This window comes from Catharus ustulatus, chromosome 3, assembly GCF_009819885.2.
Source record: "Catharus ustulatus isolate bCatUst1 chromosome 3, bCatUst1.pri.v2, whole genome shotgun sequence".
Taxonomy (NCBI): Eukaryota; Metazoa; Chordata; class Aves; order Passeriformes; family Turdidae; genus Catharus; species Catharus ustulatus.
In genome coordinates, this window is record NC_046223.1 from 98,829,888 (window position 1) to 98,851,731 (window position 21,844).

At 41.6% G+C, this 21,844-nt stretch overlaps 1 protein-coding gene across 1 annotated transcript; it reads right to left on the reverse strand.

Annotated features, from left to right (window-relative positions):
- Nucleotides 1-2,588: 2,588 nt before the first annotated feature.
- On the reverse strand, nt 2,589-17,061 carry ALKAL2 (ALK and LTK ligand 2). The gene is made up of 6 exons (XM_033054165.2): nt 16,818-17,061; nt 15,637-15,968; nt 13,260-13,313; nt 13,071-13,151; nt 10,604-10,670; nt 2,589-4,074 (listed from the first exon to the last, which is right to left on the reverse strand). The coding sequence occupies exons 2-5, from the start codon at nt 15,917-15,919 to the stop codon at nt 10,606-10,608; spliced, it is 483 nt and encodes a 160-aa protein (XP_032910056.1). The 5' UTR covers nt 15,920-15,968; nt 16,818-17,061; the 3' UTR covers nt 2,589-4,074; nt 10,604-10,605.
- Between the last annotated feature and the right edge of the window lie 4,783 nt (nt 17,062-21,844).

Genomic DNA, 21,844 nt, shown 5'->3' on the forward strand with positions numbered 1-21,844 from the left:
AGACTTCATAATGGGGATGAATAGATGCTGTAGAATAGATGTGTTTGTGTTAATGAAGTTTGTTTTGTGCTAAAATTTCAATCAGACATAAAACTTCAGAACCCACTTAGAAAAGGCAGATGGTAAAAGGAATACTTAAATACAGAAATTCAGTAATGCATTATTGCATTACCATCAGTTTTGACTTCTAAAAAATGAATTGGAAGCTAATAGCTATTTCACTTTTCAGGGAGAAAGAGTAATACACTATTTCAGATACAATTAAGTACTGACTCTGGAAAAATTATTTTCGATTCCTTTTATTAATATTTTGACAAAGTAAATGGGGAAAAATTATGAGCAGTTAGGGACAAAACATCCTAAATGTGGTTTTTTGATGCACTAACCTCAAAGGTGGAAGTATTTAGGCATAATCTGATGTTATTCTATGCCAGAAGGACCATTTCAGATATTCCAGTGAAAGTAAAATAACTCATAAGATTGAGGACATGATGGTTTGTGCTTTCCTATTTATGACTATGTAGGAATTCAGCCTATGGTTTCCTACTTATTAAGGCTAAGATTGAAAGTCTTAAATCTTTATCCGTGAGCTGCTGGGGTAACAAAGGAAATAAAAGGATATTGTTGTTTACCTTCACTAGGCTTAGGAATCTTCCTGTAAAGTGATACTTAGTCAAAACTCACATTAAATTCAGTTAACACTTTAAAAGTTTCAGCCTTGAGACAGATTTTCAGCAAGCAATCTAGTGACTTAGTAATTAACCACCTCTACTAGGACAAACAAGCTGGCTGAAATATTTTTATAATCAGTATTTTTTTTATGGAGATGGGAAGGAGCACTATGGTATTTTATACAAATTTCTAGAAGCCCAGAATACAGAACAAGGATTGCCTTTGGGAAGGACAGTTACACAGAACCATTATTTGGGTTCAAAGAGAAATAGTGAACACAGGATTAAGACACAAATCATGTATCATACGGATGACTAAGCGCTCACACATCCAAAATATCACTCATGAAAAATGTAATTTTAAATGAAAAAATACAGAACTGACTCCTGTTTCTCCCTCCCTGCCTCTGCAGCTTGTTGTATTTTAAGTGGTAGAGTTAAGACTAAAAAAAAGTCTGCTATAGTATAGGTGTGTTTTCTCTCAGAGTATGGTGGCTTCTGCTAAATCTAGAGAAAAGTTCCAGGGGATTAATTTATTTATATAAATTGATGAAATCATTAAATAAGTTGCTATTTCCTTTTTACAAGGAGATTTTCTAGAAGGTTTTTGTTTAGCCAGATTTTGGGTATCCTACTAGAGAAAGCAAGCTTCACAATATTTCAAATTCCCGTGTTAAGTATTAACCCGTGGTCTGGCCCAAGGAACCACAGTGAAGCACGGAGTTCCATCCATGTTTACTGTAGATGAGCAGCTTTAGTGAATCCTGTAGAAGTTGATCCCTCTAACAGGTTTACTGCAGGCATGTATTCCATCCATTCCATTTGAAAGCAAATAAAAATATGTACTTCTCCCATGCTAAATACAGCTATTTTCCAGGATGGGATTTTGTACTTCTGCCATTTTTTCTTCTAAAGAGTTGGGTGCTGAAGGCTCTGAAGTGTCAGTTTCCAGAGTCTCAGCTCCTGTAGCTCTCAGGGTGAGGAGGGTTATGTTTGGTTTTGGTTATACATTTTGTGGTTCAAACTGAGGATAGAATGGAAACTATAAATGCCAGTATTAATATAAAAGTACCTGTGGTTTATTGTAGTAGGTTGACCCTAGCTGCATGCCAGGTACTCACCAGAGCCTCTCTCTTGCTCGCCTCTGCAACTGGACAGGGGAGAGAAAATAAAACAAGGGGTTCATGGGCTGAGAAACTGGGAGAGGTCACTCACCAAATAGTGTCATGGGCAAAAGAGACTTAAGCTGGGGATTTTAACTGAACTTATTGCTATCAAATTCAGAGCAGGATGATAAGTAAAATAAGACCTTAAAACACTCTTCTTTCCCAGCTCTACCTCCTCGCCCAGCAGTGCAGGGAGATGGGAATGGGGGTTATGGTCAGTTCATCACAAGTTGTTTCTGCTCCTGCTCAGGTAGAGGACTCCTTCCTCTACTCCAGCGTGGGGTCCCTCCCACTGGAAATAGCTCTCCATGAACTTCTCCAATGTCAGTCCATCCCACAGGCATCAGCCCTCCCCAGACTGCTGCCATGTGGGTCACTTGCACAGAGTGCATCCCTCAGGCACAGCCTGCTCCAGCCTGGGTCCCCCCCAAGGTCACAAGTCCCACCAGCAAACCTGCTCCAGTGTGGGCTCCTCTCTCCATGGGTCTGCAGGTCCCTGCCAGGACCCTGCTCCAGCACAGGTCTCCCATGGGTCACAGCCTCCTTCAGGCATCCACCTGCTCCAGTGTGGATCCTCGGGCTGCAGGTGGATCTCTGCATCCCTGTGGATCCTCCATGGGCTGCAGGTGGATCTCTGCATCCCTGTGGTTCTCCACGGGCTGCAGGGGCACAGCTGCCTCACCATGGGCTGCACCAGGGGCTGCAGGGGAATCTCAGCTCTGGTGCCTGGAGCAGCTCCTGCCCCTCCTTCTGCACTGACCTTGCTGTCTGCAGAGCTGTTCCTCTCACATGTTCTCACCCAGCTCTTCTCTGGCTGCAATTACAACTGTGCAGTAACTTTTCCCTTCTCAGCTGTGTTATCCCATAGGTGTTACCATTTCTGATGTCCCAGCACGTCCATCCTGGAGCCTGTCTGGCATTGGCTCTGCTGGACATGGAGGAAGCTTCTGGAAGCTGCTCACAGAAGCCACCCTTCTAGCCCTCAACTACCAAAACCTGGCCATGCAAACACAATTACATGGATTTATGGATTGCACATAAAAATTTTCTTCCTGTTTAAGTAATTTTACTGTGACAACTGGAATTAATATCTGATTTAAGGAAGAAAAGGAAACCTGTGTCAAGGTTTTTGGAGTAACACTAACTCCTTAAAAATTCCACAATACTAAAGTGATTTACTGGATATTTTCTGATTAGATTGCCTTGCAGTATCATGAACAGACTGCACATTATTAAAAAACAAACAAAAAGCCCCTCCCCAAATCAAACCCAAACCCCAAACAAAAACCTCAGAACAGCTGTTAGTCTACAAAAATATTCCATTTTATAATGCTGTGGAGAATTTGAGCAGCCTTGTAGTCTGGACATTCTGTGGTTTGAAACAGATCTATCCATCCTCATAAATCCAGCGTGTCCAAGTTACTGAACTCTGAAGTGAGTACACCTTTCCTTCTTACACTAGTGAACTCTTTGTGCAAAGAAATTTAAGTGTGGATAAATGATAGTAGCTACCAGAAGGTAGGTTGTTTACTTGGATTCAGTGAACAGAAAGCAAACTGAGAACAAATTAATACCAAACACTTTATTACTTATGCTTATTTACAGTATTTACATATTGCACGTTTGCTGGAATGTTTTATACATTTATTATATAAAGTAAATTAATGGCAGCTTGTGTTTGTATACAAAATCCATGCTCCACTGTCCCAAAAAGTATGTCTACTTGGAATTACGTTCCTGTTTGTCATGCAATTTGTACTCCAGGGTACAATGTGACCCCAATGCAAGTCTGTTTTAACCAAACTTTTAAAAAATTGTATAAGCATGAAGGATATCAAGTGACCACAACTACTGTGGAGCAGATCTTTCGTAGTTCTAAATATACAAACAAACATTCCTTAAAACTGTAGAATTAAGCAATAGAACATGAATTTTCATGGTGAAATATTTGTGTTAACATATTTTTTGGCAGCATTACACATCAATTGTAGTGTGTTTTTAAGTATGGAGCATTAAGTACTACTGGCAGTTATGCTACTGTAGAGAATGTCAATCTGCAAACTGTTGATGACATACAAAATGCATGTTAAAAGAATTATGGGAAGTAGTCTGTCAATCTGCAAAAATAAATCTCTTGTTCACAATGGAATTCACTAAAAGGTAGTAAGTTCTATTTCCCTGTTGGTTTCCAAGGCACTTCTCTTGGTTCTTGGTGTTTCTTGTCATGGTATTAACATCTGGTGGATTAAAAGAAAGAAGAAAATTGCCTTTCATTCATTTTTATACTCACATATATGTGTTTGAGAATGTGTTTATCATAGTGAAAATAGTAAATAAAACTAGAGAATTCAGTAATAACTTTGGAAAGATCAACAGTGAATTTCAGATTTAGCTCAGTTCATATCAGCCTGACTGTTACATTAATACTTTCTTTGTTAATCAAGGCTAAAATTCTGGAAAGCATCACTTTTTTTGATGGTTCATTTTTGGTAGACACACTAGAGAAATCCAGTTCTACCTATTAAAAATGTGCTCATAGTTAATCTGTTCCAATGACTGCATCTATGAAGTCAAGAATTGAATAAACCTCAGGAACAGCATTAACAGACTGTAAAATGCTGTCTAAATGCCTTGGTGTAAGGAGATGGGTGTCCAGTTTGAAGGATCTATGAAGGATTTGATGTTTTATTGGGCAGCCCACTTGTGAAGAAACTTGAATTCACATAAATAAGAAACAAATACAAGTAACTTTTTTAGAGTTGGTTGAATAACTGTTACCCCTGGAACATGCCAACACTCAGCCACCACAAAAAAGCAGGAGCTGCAATGGTTCAATTTGCTGCCTGTTCTGTTAAGTCTTCCAGAAGAGTTTCTTGGAATGAAATCACCATGTCTATGACACTGATATCAAAATCACCAATACAAAAGTACAGGTTTCCACATTGCTTATGTATGTATTTTGTCTATTCTAGAAATGTTGATTCAAAGGTTAAGCAGTGACGGTTTTCACAGTCCTACCACACCTTTAGAGCTTGTAAGAAAATGTAGTGTAAAATGTAGTGCATATACAAGTATCTAAGAAGTCTGTCCTCTTCTAGACAAGTGAGCACTGAATGCTGGAAGTCTGCACCAAGTTTCATGTGTTTCTATACCTTTTGTTCTTACTTAGAAGTAAAAAATGTGCAGGGTTCTTTCAGTCAGCAGGAACTACACAGTTGAAAGACGCTTCCATGCAAACAGACCCAGATGAAGCTTTGGTGTCTTACAGCCATCAAAAGTTCAGAGGGGAGATAAAAAAAAACAGTGGTAATCTAATACTAGAACTCTGCTGATTATATTTTTCACAGTTTAAACTTTCATACTATCTGTCAGAACATTGGCAACTGTCTTCCCCATGATCAGTGTGAATTCTCTGATACTCTGAGCTTCTCTACATTTTCTACTGCTTTAGTATTATTTGTAATGGAATCATTTGTATGCGAAGTCAGTTGGACTTGACATAATCCATTGAATATCAAGCTATTGGTGCATACAGAAATACTTGTTAGTAGTATTTAAACATTAAGTTGTGCAATTTTTGAAAGCTATTAGGAAATGTAATAATGTTACAGAAAATCTTAATGTAATCTAGGGATTTTTTCTGGCTTTGCAGATAGGACAATTACCTTTATTTTTTTTAATACCCTTCCTTAGAGGAGGAAACTGATGTAAACTTTGCATTTTTATCTAGCTTATTTTCTGTATGTATGCTCCTACTGTAGCCTATTTAAAATATGATGTTAAAAAGTGATGTTTAGAAGAAATTCACACGCTTTTGGTTTGATCAGTGTGTGGTACAATCTACATGTTAAACACTGAAAATGTAATAAAAACTTCTTTCATTACTACTGGGAATATGCACCTCACTGGGGGTGAAAAATGGTTGTAAGGATGCTCATTTGTCATCTCATCTACACCTGCTTTTGTATGGGTAACTTAACAGTTTTGTATCAGGTAACTCACAGTTTTCTAAATCCCTAGTGTTTTCAGAAACCCTTGAGTAGACCCCAGATATTTAGCATTGATAAATCTGTTTTAATTTTTTTTTTTATATTCCATACAATCTGTTATATTCCTATTATACAGTCTAGGAATGTTAGGCTGGAACTTAGCTGAAGGATGGTGGAGAGTCTTAGTGGAGATCCTGAATGCAATTTGACTACTGCCTCTGTTGAGAGCATACAGCTCCCAGCCAACTGTGCTAACTTCTAAAAGCACAAATGCAAGCTACTGTAAAGGCATATTACAGCTTTCCAAATTTGATTCTGGTTATTACTGTGCATGATGATAAGTTTTCTAAGAAAATGCTAATCTATATGAGAAGAATTTAGTGGTTTAAATATCAATATAAACTTTAAAATACTGTGCCAGTAGGCTTTTGTAGTAGAACTTCCCATGCTTACATTAAAAAAAATAAAATTTCCCATGTGTGCACATCCAGGTGGAATTCTGCTGTAATGTGATCACAGAGATCTATGCACTGAAGATTATGAAGCTCTTAATGTTCAATATGGTGCCAGCCACAGCTATCCCACAGCAGGGAAAACTATGAGGTGCCTTTTAATAAACCTGGACAATGCCACACTAGTAACCATGCACACTGGCTGTCTTTTTAACTCAAAGCAGTAGTTCTGATAAAAATCTTAAATTGGTTAACTTGGGAACCACTTCCTGGCACCAAGAAGAGGTGATTGAACATGCCCTGAACAGCTGTATAATGATCAACACTATAAAACAGATCAAGCTATACTTTCTAGAAAACAGGTCTTCACTGAATAATAGACAAACCCCTCATCCTAATTTCACCTTCACTTTTATGGAATTCAAGTGTCTGACACTTCTTCAATGCACTCAATATTACTCTGAGAAAACAGCAGTCGACAGGAGAATGCAATTTAAGTCTGCTGTTTAGATTGTTACAAAATACTTGAAGCAAAATTCAAGTGCTCAAATATCTTGGTTTAAGAATAATTTGAAAAAAATTAATGAATATGGTGTACAGGAATGGGATATTTAGTGAAATGTTTCCGTTTTTTCTTTATATATGTTAAAAGTTTCTTTATATATGTTAAAGTTTCCAACTTTATCTTGTATTTTCAACATTTGTCACATACATTACTAGTATGGTCAATACATCTTGAGGTGTTTACACAGATTTTTCTGAGTTCCAAAGGAAGTTTCAGTTTTAAGCTTGTTAGCGATTTTTGCAAAGAATATTTGACCTGTATGTACAAATATTAATTATTTGCATCTGCATCTTAAGGAAACAAGCAACTGGTAGATGTCTTTAATAAACCTTTTATAATATATAAACCTCATTTTCTCTGCTTAGCCCAAGACTCCAACTGCTTGCACCACTCTTGTATTTACTAGTGTGTGTCATTAGTTTTACTTTATTTGAAATATCTGTAGATGCATTAGAAGTTTTTAAAACCCCATTAATATTTGTCAATACAGAAATAAGAAGAAATCTTCAAAACAGAAGTATATGATAACGCAGTCCTTAGTCCCTGAACTACTCCTCACAGTGCAAGGAATTTTCAACATGTTATCAGATCACGTAAAGAACAGGTAATGGAAAAGGGAGGGCACAAACAGTAGCACCTGCAGTTTTCAAACAGAAGCAGTAAAATCTGTTTCAAAGCGGCTGTGACAAATGCTGTCAAAGGGGTTTTCAGATTCAGCACTGTCTGTCACAGGAACTGCTCATGATCTGAAGTGTGAATTTTATTTAGGTGAAGACTTCAGGAATCGTGTTCCTGGCATCTCTTACCTACTGCAGATATGGGCAACTTAACAGTTGGGGGATGTATCTGCATGGAGTGGAGCAAAGCAAGCATGGAATACAGGAATTACTAGGAAGCAGAAGAGGCTGAAGAACAGAATGGAATAAAAAAAAGAAGCATCAAGGACAGGACTCTAGCATAGCTGTGTTGACCATGAGAAGGGATTACAGAATAAATCAATTAGAGGTGGTGCTGGTGGCAGCCAGGGAGTACAGTCTGGATGGCTGACTGGAAAAGAAAAAAAAAAAAAGGACTACTGAGAGATCGCATAATGCAAATCTGCTGCTCTGGCTTCATTCATGCAATCTCAACAAGTTGAAGGGCTGTACTGGGTCCCTGCATTGCTCTTGTCTGAAGGACAGGCAGAAAGGAGAAAGGGAATATACACTCTTAAAAAAAAAAAAAAAAAGATGGAGCTCAGTTATATATGTATAAGATATGTGAGAAAAGTGAAGGCTCCATAAGACATGTTGTAACATAAACACAAATATGCCCACTTAGGTATGTGTTGTGACAGTCACTTGTCTAACTCCTGTTTTCATATATTACTTTCTTGTTTGATCTTAGTTCTGAGTTTCAATGTCTTGTGTGCTGTGAAGCTGTACTAGTCCAAAATGCACTTTAAGTACGAATAAAAATAAATTATATTTTTTCTTTTCTCCAAATTGATCTCTAAACATGGATAGATGTGCATAGATCTGAAAAATCCAACAAAATTACCAGTTTGTCAAAGTAATAGTCCATCTATAGCCCAGCCCACTTATATAAACCTGAAATTAAACAAAGATCAGATACTGAACAGAACTGGAAAAACCTAATTTGTTTCACACAAATTGAACTGATGCAGTGGAAAAGCCCTGAGGAGAAAAGAGGCTTAATCTTACAGAGAGACACCAGTGCATCTCCAGATGTATGTGGTAGAGGATAGTCTTCTATCTGCTAATGGAGGCTGCTTAAGGAATCTACCACACTGATGTGTGAATAAAACTGGACAGTTGTTACTGACATAGAAACATGTTGAGCAAAGGTTGTTTGAGAGATAGACGTTTTTGAATAGACTCCCAGCTTGAGATATGAACTACTTTAGTTGCCATTCCTTCGCATTACAAGTTCATGTTTACATGACAGGTTGTTAAGATACAGATACGATTTTCTAAAGAAAGGGAGAAAAGAATTTCACACTCAAATGTATCTGCTCATTGGTATTGGTAACAGGTAAGGTAATAACATTATTCACCTATTTGCAAAATTAAACAAATTATGTTTCATTTATCCAGACTAGTTAGAGAGAATGACTTTAATAGCTCCATCAGGTTTTCCTGCAGTCATGTTTTCTTTAGATTAAATAATGCTAATTTTCTTTAGATTAAATAATGCTAACTGTTCTTTTATACTGAGATTTCTAGACCTTTGGTCATCCATGTTGCTCTTCTCTGGACTCTTACAAGAAGAATCCATATGTCTTCAAGTGTGGTGTCCTTAATTAAGTATAGGATTCTAGTGACAGTAATTATGCCAAGAGTTTCATAAACAATGATTCTATTTATAAATTCCAGTACTGGTTGACTTTCTCCAAGTGTAACACTGCTAACTTGCTTAGTTTGTAGTCCATGACAAAACCTATGTTTTCGACAGCACTATCTAACTAGTCACCAAATTCCATGTATTTCTGCAGCTGAATAATCCTCCAGGACCTCATAATTCTGCTTGTTATCTGTTATCCTGGTTTTAGACTATTCGGCTTATTTTCCAAGATTATTTTTAATTTTAAGGTTGTACTGTATCATGGTTGCTTGTCCTGTAATACTGAAGTACATAAATACAGTATTCTATCACCCAAGTTATTAATGAAAATACTGAACAATATCAAACCTATAATGAAGCTGTGTGACACTGGTCAGTACATTTTCCCAGTTATGACAATAAAGCACTAGCAACTTACTTATCTTTTTTCCAGTGATTTTTACATTTATCTTGATCCTATTTCCCCAGCTTCCTTGTAAGAGTAAAGCGCAAAACTGCCAATGCTTAAAATAAAATAAAATGCTTAATAGTTATTTTTTTCTTACTGATTCCTTCCACAAGATGTCTGTTTTGTCACAGAGTTAAAGCCTCTTGGCTTGACAGCATTTGTTACTGACAAATCTGCATGGTCATTATTTATCCCTTGTCGAAGATCACATTTTGTCTCAGGTAAAGGTTGAAGTCAGAATGTAAATTAGTCCTTCTTTATTCTTACGTTACAGTTCTCTAAAATACAGATAGTTTGGGAGTTTTTGGTTTGGTTGATAGGTTTTTTTTTTCATTTTAGTGCATGATATTTCCTAAGCATTTGTGGGAAATAGAGGCCCATCTATGCAAAGAAGGAGGGAATTAACCTTTAGACGTGAAAGGTGTACAAAAGGAAATCCCAAAATACCAAAATAGCTTGAAGTTAGTTTATCAATGCTACTATCAATACATTTTAACTGAATTACTAGAAAAGCACCTGCATTTATGAAGCTTGGATGTGTGTAGCTATGTATACATTAACTCATACTACTGAGGACTGAGTACAGCACATATCTACAGCTGCACACATAAAAGGGTGGCTGCTGCTGCCGATACAGCCAATTGTATACTGAGTAAACTCTTGAAAAATAAGCCACAGCTGTTGTGTTTTGTTCTGTAACAACAAATTCACTATCTGCTAACTGTATGCTGTTATAAATAATTCACAGATGATGCAAATGGCTGTTTATGTAATAACTTCCAGTAGGGGGTACCCTTTCCTTAATGCCAAAATTTGCCAGATTAAGCCAGTTACTTAAGTCCTCTGGGAGGGGAATACCTTATCAGAAGGAGAGTTGTTATTATATTCCCATGAATTTTCATGTACGAAACACAACATCCACTGCTTTGCTATGCAGTGGAATGTCATTTCTGCTAAGAAAAAGCTTACCTTTATCCTTCCATGCACATAGGGCTTACTGCCAATCGAGTAAGAAGCCTGGCACATCTTTTATAGTCTGTATGAAAAAAAAAAAAAGCATGACTAGATTACCAAAGTAATAAAATTTGCCTTTAAAATCAGAATTGTTTTCAGTATGCAAATTTGTGTCATAGCAAAGTTCAAGGAATACCTTAGTTTGCAACAGAATAAAAATCAACTCCTTTGACTTACAAGAGGAATGTGTAAAAATTGGGTAATAACTAAAAGCCGTGTCTAATGGCACGTGTTACTATGCAACTGACTTCTGCACATGTTCTATCTGTAAACAAACAGCATGAATGTGCCTGGAGGCTCTCCAAGTGTATGTATGTATGTATAAAAATTTATACATCTGTGCCTGTGCTTCCGTGCGGGATCTAAACATGTGACTGTAGTATTTCCATATTAGAGAAAGAATAAGTAGTGCTCATCCACCTTTGAAATCCAGCCCTCAATGAGCAAGTCTGTCAACTTAATATTAAGTAATGCCACTCTCCAATACATTTTCTTCCTGGGAAAGCTGTTAAATTAGACAAATAACATCTTCTAGTCATACCGATCTTAAGTCCAGCCCAAGTAAATGACCATATCATAAACATTCATAAGAGTATCAAGTTTCATCTTAAAACTAGAAAAATTGTTTTTTTCCACAGTAGCCCTATTGTTAGTTGTTCATATTTTAGGTACTTTCAACTTTTTGACGCATTCATAGTAAGACACAGAACCAATGCAAAGCTAAAGAAATTATTAAAAATGCTGGTGATTTTTTTCATTTACATGAAAAACTGAAAGTAAATTTTGTGAAAGTTGGTTGTGGACAGACAGAAAAGTAAATTATTTTTCAGGTACCAATGCTACTACACTGTACAAAGTACTAGAAAGTATTCCAACACAATGCTTTTGTACTGCCTACCACCGCTCTGCAGCATCAGAGACACTTTGTTTCTTTGCTGTTTGGCCTTCAGATTTCTACACAGAAGAAAAAGTCTAATTTGAAATCAGGATATAATCAAAAAGTAGCATTGTTCTGTGCATGAAGAGTTAAAGCAGGCTGTTCATCTCATTTTCCTAGAAGAAAGTTACTTTAAAGAGATGCTAGTCAATCCAGCCCAATAAGTGATGTTCATTTTGTTAGTCATTATTTCATTAAGGACTAACTACATCTAATGTTTTCTGGCGGTGAAATGTTAACAAACCCCAAGTCACAGCATAGTTATGGTATAATTGCCACCCATACAAATTATCCTCCATTATCCAGACATTATGTTGGAGGATATGTCACCTGTCAGGAGGAAAAGGCTAATTTAGAGCCTTTAAGGCCAACTAGTTTTCAGCTTCACAGCTTGGAGTACTCATTAGTGCTGAGCCAAATGATGTTTGTGTTGTGATCCTTATGAAAAAGGTAGTATGACTGTTGCTTGTTCAGAACAGACAAGTTATGAACAACTTACTTCTCCACCCATGTAAAGAGAGTGTGATCTGGTTACCTGTCATCTAGAAAACCTTGTCTTTCCAAGGAATTCCTAATTTGAAGCCTTACAAACAGAGCAAATGTCCACAATTCTTACCAAATATGCCTTTAAAATGCACTGGACTGAATTATTTATTAATATTTGATCCTTGGAATCTGTAACTCTTGTTTCTATTCCCAGCTCTGCTACTGACCCAACTGGTTGACCTCAGACAAGTAAAATAAAGTGTGCTTCCATTCTGAAAAGCCCGTACTAAAATAGCATCTGCTTACTCAACAGGTCCACCTCAGTATGAATCTGGAGTCACATTTACTGGCTGATAAAAGTCAGTGTTTGATTTTTATTTAATTCTCTCTACTGCTAACAGTGATGAGGTATCATAAGCTGCATTTGCTTAGTTGTGTTCATCTGGACTTATTTTTTTTTTTCTAAGCTAAGAAGTTATACTGTTATAATTCACTGAAGAAAAATGTTGCAAAGATTCATTGTCAGCATCACTGGAAGATTGGTAGTTGAACAGTCAAAATAGAAAATGTCTATAAAATGTGTCCTATATAAATAATAGATGAAGAGTAAATAACCCCACCTGGATTTGTGATCCCATATTGAATTTACAGAACTGGATATTAAATAGAAAGTATTTGTGAGAGGAGTCATGTTCCTACGAAAAGCAAACACTTGGTTTGGAACCCATGAGGCAAATAAATCAGTACCTAAGGATGCAGTGTTCACAGCCATTCTACATAGTGAATTTGCGATGAGAAAGTTTTATTTCCATTTTCCTCTCTGTAATGCTGATGCTGTTCTAGCAATGCTGTAGAGGATACTTAGTACATTTTAGAGCAGACCAAATTTTTCTTTGCAGGGGATGCATTCTGACATTGTATCACTCCAGATACTTGATAGAGCTAATAAATTTTAGAGTTTCCTCTTGTTTTAAGGAAGTGTGTGCTCCTTTTACTTACATGCTGGGATAGTGCAGTCCCTTGTATTGTGATAAAGCCGATGAAAGTGTTTGCTACATTTTGGGCTAAAGTAGAGTGGACCTGAAATGTAAAGAAAAGTAAGTTATGAATCAGCAGAGCTCACAGGTGAGTAGTGTAGCTTACGGTATCTATGTGAAGTATGGATACCAATGCAAAATTAAAACATACCTGTTAAATGCTTCAAGAACTTGTCTTTCATCCTCAGATCTCTGGGAACTATTTCTGTTGGACAGAAAAAAGAATAGTTACTCAGCTGCATTGGACTTATGCTTGCCAAGCATAGAATGAGGACAGGGAATACTCTGTCCAGCAACATCACCACTATGTCTTGGCAGGTGCATGGAAGTCAAAGGTCCTTGCATACAGCAGGCCAAACTGCAAGCATTCACTTTACTTAGGGAGACCTTGTAAAATGCTCTGTAAAACACAGTACTGATGGAACAATGTCTGTTAGGTGAGAAATCATTAATGACAATGGTTATTAACTAAGAGTCAGATTTTAGCTCTCTATGGACTACATTACCAAGTCTACCTAGATTTAAATTCTTTCCTATTATATGAGTGGTAAAGACCCAAAGATATATTCAAGTTTGGGGTTATATCTTCTAATCTTTTTATGCAAATGTAACCACTATTCTGTCCCAGGTATGTCTGTTGAAGCACTGTTCTACTGTAATCATGAAACTGGATTGATCTACTTACAGGAATCTTTCCTCCCTCCCTCCTCCCCAGCAGTAAATAAAATTCACAGGAAATGATTCCAAGCAAATTGCTCTCTTCTGGCTCCCTATGTTTGTGGTTTACCGCTTTGTGTTTTGTGTTCAGCAGATGGCAAAATGAAACTGGTTTACTGAAATCCATTTTAGCCCTAACCCCTGCTTGTGACTTCCTGATTTACAGCTATCTTTGATTGCTTTCCGTTACAAACTCTATGCTGATAGCTTAGTGCTGATTGTGTATGATACGCTATATGGTGCTTTATTTACTTGACCATGAATGCCTGAGCAGCCTTTTTCATTCCCCTGGCACCTCTTATCAGATATAAAGCAGAGAGCATTTCCATTCAGATCCGATTCACTTGTGAATTTAGACACTTCTCGAAAGTCATTCTTCATTTACTCCTAACTTTAGTCAGTGTAAGTAAAATTGACCTTATCCTATTTGACCTAATTATGTCATGAAGAGCATTAAAAACACACATGCTTCACTCAGAAATTTCCCATGGGACAAGCTCACTAGGAAAGTGATGCCAAAACTGAAATGGAAGACTCTAACTAGTAGTTCCTTTTTCAGAGTTGCTGGGAAAAACTCCATTATAATAACAGAATGAAAAATCCTGCTTCAGAATCAATAGCAACACTACCAACTAATGTGTTCTGAAGCAAGATTATTAATTTTGTAGATAACTGTTCACACAAGCCAGATGTTTCACACCAACAGGGTGACCAAAAACTATGCCCACATTCCAAGATGAGATTTAGAGTTGAGCAGATCATGGTCTGGCCTCTTTGCCTCTTCAACATTTTTAAAACAAAATGTTCTCTCCTATGTTGACCTTAAGTAGAATAAAACTGTCTTCCTGCATTCATTAATCATCCAAATGGAGAAGCAACATCCTCATGACAGCCACCAGTAAATGCAAATTACGAGGATATTCGAGTATGAATGACAAAAAGGTACAATGAAGCTTTACGAGATCAATAAAGACAAAATAAATAGCATACTATCAAAATTAAAGCCACTTTGGGAAAAGGTGAGTAGATATTTGCCGGAAAATATTCCGGAAGTCACTTTCAGTTGGAGGGGTCAGATGAGAGGCAGTTACGCTGTAAGGGCTTGGGAGTGACAGGGAACACTAAATTAGACATGGCAGCAGGAGAAACTAATTAAGTTTCAACTGGATGCACAGAAGTACATCACCAAACTAAGTAGGTTAGAGAAGAGCCTGTCAAATGAGCAGAAGGATGACTACAGGAGTGTCCCAAACTGGTCACAGCCTGCATAGTGACAGAGGAGTACTGGCTCAGTTCCCTAGTATTTCAAAGGTGCTACCTCTGGAGTACAAAAGGAACTAACAAGCAGGGTGAACAGTTCAGTGAAGCTGAGGTGCAGGGAGCACTTCTATATGTAAGGTCTTTAAGGATATGCTACAGTCCTGCAGGAGAATTCTTGCTAGGGTCATTTCCAAGAAACACTTAAACCAAGCACATGATAATAAGTGGTAACCTTCCAGGAAAAAGCATTTTCATCCCTTGTTTCTTTGATCTCAGCCCATTTCAGTATTTTCCCATATTATTAGGTTTTGTTCAAAGCCACAGGAAGTTGGACTATGAGTTGAGCACATTATCCAGAGAGTAAAAGACTCTGAGAGGTGAATGGAGGTTTTCTATTCCAAATTTGCCATCTGTGGCTGTTTCTGATACCAAAGGGAATATGCAGGTATTTTGAGTGGTGAATTCTTACAAAATACAAAATTAGTAACCTGATGCACTACCTCATTCACCGAGGCACCCTAGAGAAAAAACAAAAAAGGACTGTGACTTACCAACTCTCTGCTCGTCCTGGTATCCTCCGTAGTCAGCCACTTCCCTTCGATCCAAGTTATAGTCATGCTTGGAGAAGTACTGCATCCCACTGTCCTTCTCCAGGTGGTACCTTTTCAGTTCCTGAATGATCTCCATGATGAGATTTAAGAGACTTTGCTTGTCCTTCAAATCTGTGGAGTCCGTTTTTTCTTTGCAGTATCCTGCTGAGAGCATTAAGAGTACCAGCCCCAGCAGCCCAGAAGACCTCAGTCCACTCATTGCAGTCCGACCTGAAGAGCGCATGAGGGGATGAAGAGGAAGGACCCGCTGCTATGTGAGATCTCCTGTTTCACTGGAAGAGAAAATTGGGGGTGGGTCGAAGGTGGGGAGACTCGTGGGGGTGGAATCGGAAACATTAGCGGAGGAAAGAGCGGGGACCGCTTGGCAGGTTACACAAGGCGGGGGCACAGCCCGCTCCGGGCTGCGGGAGCTGGCGGAGCGGGACGGGCCGGGGGGTCCGGGGCTCGGCCGCTGCCCCCGCGCCCCACCGCGCCGGCCCCGGGCAGAGCCGCCCCAGCGCGGCGGGCAGCGCCCGCACGGCTCTCCCGCAGCGGCGCCGGGCCCCGCGGCTGGGCGGGGGCGCAGCCCCGCAGCGGGGCCGCGCTGGGGGTGCCCCGGCGGAGCAGATCCCCGACCAGGACGGGCGTTCCGCCCCGCCTCTCCCCGCCCCGCCGCCGAGCGGAGGAGCACGGCCGAGGGGCGACAACTTTCCCCGAAGTTTCTGCCGGAGAGCCGCGGCAGCTGTCCCCACCCTCGCTGTGGGGCCCCGCGCCCGGGCTGCGGGCAGGACCGGCGGGACGCGAGGTGCGCGGCTGGGGGGGAACCGGTCGGGCAGGGTACAGCACCGCCAGTCTCCCCTTTTTCCTCGCTGCCCTTCCCCGCAGGAGCAGCCCGCAGCGGCGGCCAGCATCATCCCGGCGCCGCTCGCCTTCGGGCGACTGACGGCCCCTGGCACACGGCCGCTCCGTGCGGCGGCTCTGCCCTGCCAACTCCGGCGGGGTCCGGCGGCGGCCGCTCCCGCCCGCGGGCTGTCAGCGGTCCCGCCGCACGCAGAGCTCCGGCCCGGCGCGGCGGGAGGGATGGGGGCGTGGGGAGGGAGACAGAGGGGAAGGAGGTTTCTGCCGCTCGCCGGCCGCTTTACCTGTGTCTCTGTCCCAGAAGCCGAGGTGTCTTCACCCCGGAGCCGCTCCCCGGACGGCAGCAGCCCGCGAACGGCAGGGAGTCCGAGTGTTCCGCGGCTGGCCCGCCCGCCCCCCTCCCGTCCCTGCGCTCCCGCCGTATCCACAAACTACTCCATCGCCGCCAACCCCAGCGCAGCCGCTTATATAGGCTATAGGATGGACATGAGACGGCAGATAGTATCGACTTGGAAGTGGGTGGAAAACAATAAAAGTCCACTTGGCAACCTCAGGAGCGTCGCTGCTTGCACAAGCCCCCCCCTTCCCGCCCTCTCTCCCCTCCCGCCCCGGTCCCCCCCGTCCCTCCCCCTGCTCGGTTCTCCCGGGCAGGGCTCAGTCACTCCTTCGCTGCTCTCCGACGTAAGGAGACGGTCCCAAGTGTGTGTGTTTGGAGTGGGAGGGGGCGGCGGTGGGAAGATGGGGATGGGGGGGGGGGGGGACGCGCATCACCCGAGCCTTTAATTAGAACCGCGCTGAGGAGCCACTGAAATATTGATGTCCCTGGCGCAGCTCTCGTCAGGCGGGTCCCCGGCCCGCGGCCGCAGCCCCGCGGGGGGCGGGCGGGGAAGCCGCCTGTTTACCGGGAACTCCGGGCCCGGCTGCGGCGGGGAAGGGGAGGTGTTGGGGCGGGGGCGAGCCGCCGGGGAAGGGCAAGGCTATTTCTGCTCCCGCCGGCCGGGAAGCCCGCGGAGAGGCGGCTGGAGTGGGTCTGGGTGGAGGGAGGGAGCGGGGGTGCCGCCTCTTTTCGCCGATTCTTGGCACGGGCGGTCCCGGGTGGCCCGGCGGCTTCCTGAGCTCCCAGCGCGGCGCTGCCTGGAAGCGCTCCCAGCGGGGCCGGGAGAGGAGGAGGAGGACGACGACGACGAAGGCAGTGCCATCGGCGGGAGCGCCCTGTCCGCTCCTGCAGCTGCCGGCCCCTCGACAGAGGTGACAGCCTGAGCCAAGGGCATTGAAGCGCGGGGCGGTCCGCGAGGGGCGCCGTGCCCCCCTCTAGCGAGAGCCCTTCCCCAGAGCACACACGGGCTGCCGCCCTCCCCGCGTAGCCCCTTCGGGCGCGGCGGGGGGGAGGCTGAAACTCGACCCGGCGGAGCTCCGGGAGTTCCCTCCCCCCCGCCCCGTGTGGGTGAACCTGTCCCTCGGCCCCGCTGCCGCGCGCGCTCCCCGACCCCCGGGGGCGCCTCTCCGGGGCCGCGCGCCGCGGGAACAGCGACCCCCGGCGGCCGCCGCCCCGCGCGCGCCCGGCGCTGCCGCCACCCGCCGCCAGGCGGCGCTGAGCGGCCCCGGCGCTGAGGCCGGCCCGGCCTGCGCGGCTCTGAGGTGAGGGGCGGCCGCGGTCAGTGCTCCTGCCGCTGGGCTCCCCGGCCGCTTCGTCATTTCCATCGATTTGTCTTCAAAACCAGTGCATGAACGGCACAGGTCTCTAGCTACAAAAATCTCAACCCGTGCTGTCACAGTGAAGGTACAAAAAAAGAATGCACACCACATGATGAAGAAAGAGACACAGAGGCAAGACCGAGCAAGACTGATTTGTCAGGTTTCCAGAATCCTTCCTCCTCTTGGCTTCATGGTTTGTTTTCAGTCACCTGAAGACTCAGGGGAAAAAAGAAATTGAACAATCAGTTCAACAGTAAGAAAGAATGTCCCTTTGCATGACATAACTTGGTATGGCTGTATTTACATGTTAGTCATTCCAAATATTGACACATTGAGGTCACCAATTGGAGGCAGGGAAAATGGAAAACCAGGCATGCAGAATACAGCCTGGTGTTCTGTTCCTAAGGTTACATTGCAAGTATTCCTTCACCTGAAATAATCTCTTTGGAAAAAGGTAGATAAAATACAGAACTGAAAGAGGATTTCAGCTAAACACTTGGATGGATTGTCCCCTTCCTTAGAGCTACAATTTCCATGTCGTTTTTGGTCACCATCGTGTAAAGAAGGAGCAGCCCGTGTCTTGAGTACACACCACATCAGGAATGCTGGGCTGCATCTTTTCTACTATCTCAGATGCACCCAGACATGCCTGTTAGGTCTGGCATGGAGACCAGCTCTCAAGGAACAGCCAGCAAATTGTTGAGTAATATTGTTTACATAGCTGTCTTCCTTTTGAAAAGACAGTGGACATTAGCAGAAACTGCATTAATCCCTTTTACGAGATAACTCTACCATGAATGGGATATGGGATAGCTGGAACTGCCCTAAGACACACCAAGGATAAGTTAATGTCATAAACAATTGAATTCCAATGCTGAGGAATACTCCTTTTAAATTTACTAATATAAAAATAGACTCAAAGTACAATGAAGGTATTAGCTGAGATATGAGGTATATGAACAATTTCTTTTTCTGCATGCAGACTCTGAGGCGTGGGTCTATTTTGCTTTGTTTACATTGAATTATACACAGATATGTAATATCTCCCATGACTTCAATATAATTAAATTGGAATTCCCACTGATAGGTTTAGGATGGTAATTTAATATTCCAACAGGTATTTCTTAAGTATATTTTGTTAGGGCTCCACCTAAGCTAGTCATCTAGATGATAACTGCCTGTATCTATCAAGCTCCTACTCTGCATATATATTGTCAAAACTACAATCCCCAAGCCTTCCATCCACCCTCAGTATGACTCCTGAGGCTTCTAAAGTGAGTAGGTGCGCTGTTTGCCATGGCTGCTCACAGGTTCTTGGACTTCTTCCCTGGATGCCGGGAAGCGCCTGACTCTTGTCAGCACTAAGCAGCCAGGATGGTGAAGACAGCATTCTTCCAGGAATTACAAGATGTAAGTTTTAATCCCTTCAGGCAGAGATGAAAGACGAACACACCTTCCCTGCCAGGACAAAAACCTGCTTGCTTTCCTTGAAAGAAGGTGGAGAGGGACATACGAAACTGTCTCAAAAAGCAACAAGTACCTGAGAGAGCAGATCCCTAGAGTTAATGCTACGCAATTAAGTTTTTTTGACTTGTCCTGGAGGAGTTGTTTTCATTTAGAATGATGGGATATTTTAAGTCTTATTTTTACAGGACATCAAGTTAGTTAACTCTTCCACAGTCGAAATCTATGTGTAGATTGATCTACAATATTATTAAAAATGTGATGTCTTTAAATACTGTGATCCTTCGGATAAGGACCTCATGAAGTAAGAATACACAAATGAGATCAAATGCAGCATTTGATGGATAGTTTTAGCCAATGTACTCTTCCCTGTTCCCTGGTTATGAAACAAATGCACTACATTTGGGATTCAGAACAAATGCCAGGCAGAATTTCTAGTTTTGTTGAATAACACACATTAATCACTGTTTCCACCAATTCCATTGTAGTATTCCATTCTAGTATGCCATACTGAGATAGAAAAGGAAAGATATCTTGACTTCCTTTACTTACATGGTGTACATGAAAACAAGAAAATGTGTTCTCTTTGGTTCTGTTGTCTACGACTGGTGAAATTTTCATGCTAAGAGCCTTACAGTTTTAAGCATGCTCTTGTTTCAGCTGATTATAACAGACATAAGAGTTCCTATCTATATTTAATAAAAGCAAGTGCAACATTTTCTGAAGTGATTGCAGAGCAGAGCTGATTGTCTAAATCAGGCTCATAACCAATACATGAACTAAGTGTATGCCTAGAAGAAAATTCCAATGGACATTTATACGGCTAGGCTAAAGAAATTCTTCTTGCATTGCTCTTTATCGACCTCAGAACCCCAAAAAATATTTTGAAATACATTTTTTTTCTAAACACCTAATTGATTCACAGAACTCTTACTTTAAAACCTAGACTTTTCACTCCTCACAAAAGAAAAGCAATATATTTAATCTTTACACACCAATCCCAGTTGAAGTTAGCATTATGGAGTGAGATGGGGCTGGTAATTCTGCTGGGTTGAGTAGGTAACAGTTGGTTGACATGGCAGTTCAACTCACAAAATGTTGACCACACACACGGAATCTGCATGTGCGATAGTTACTTTTAAAATCTGTATAGAAAAATGCACACCCTGCATCCAACAGATGATACTTTCCAAAATCCCTGTTCCAAGTTAATGAAAATGCAGAATGTTTTCAATATAATGTATTGTATATAAGTATAAAATAATATTTATGCACCTGGCTCAGTCATCTCTGTGAGCCTCCAACTCTCAGAGGCAATGCCCAATGACAGCTGCTGGGGAGACTAAAGATGAGGCAGTAAGAATTCCTATAGCACTGAAATCAGCCAGAGAACATATATAACTAGAACAAAAGCTTCAACAGATGTTAGGGGTATTAAAGCCAATTGAGCATTTTAAGGGCTTTCCCCACTTCCTACCTGATGCAAATGCCAGCAAGATTAAAATCCCATTAATCATCACTGCAACCAAAACTGAAGAACTTTGATACAGTTCCCAAATGTTTCATCAGAACTGCAGCCAGGGCCGGCTTGATGTTTGGTAGTAAGTTGAAAAAAGAAACCACAACAAAAATTCCCAACCATATTTTTGGCTAGAACTTTTCTCTGCCTGTAAATTGAAGGCTAAAGACAGCTCTGAGTTGGTGAATGCATCAGTTTTTGAGCCAGTTTTAAAGTTATGCTCAATCAGCTTTGCAGTGCTGCAGCAGGGCAACATGCTGCACCAACACAAAGCTCCTTTGGGAATCCTGCTGATCCAGCAGGACAAAATTTAAGTCTTTAGAGGATAGTCTCACTTTTTTAGATGCTTTTTATGGTATTCAGGGTACGCCCTAAAATCTCCAGAGACCATCCCACTGAATTATTCTGTATTTAGGTTTTCAGAGGTACTTTGGTTGACACAGTAAAGATAAGTGTCCCAGTGAAGCCAGTCAAACCTCTCCAACTGTAGACTGTTGCCTACAGGAATACACTAACATAGACCAGACCCTGAACTTTTAAGCAGGTAAGTGAGGCTTAGAGGTTAATGCCATTCTATGAAACTACCTTCTGAACTACCTTCTGTAGCTACTGTGCAGCTCTGAGCCTGCTACA

Coding starts and splice junctions, on each gene's coding strand:
- ALKAL2 (XM_033054165.2), bottom strand. CDS start 15,919: ATGCGCTCTTCAGGTCGGACTGCAATGAGTGGACTGAGGTCTTCTGGG. Junction 13,314..15,636: donor CCAGGACGAGCAGAGAGTTG/GTAAGTCACAGT, acceptor TCTGTCCAACAG/AAATAGTTCCCAGAGATCTG. Junction 13,152..13,259: donor GTTCTTGAAGCATTTAACAG/GTATGTTTTAAT, acceptor TTTACATTTCAG/GTCCACTCTACTTTAGCCCA.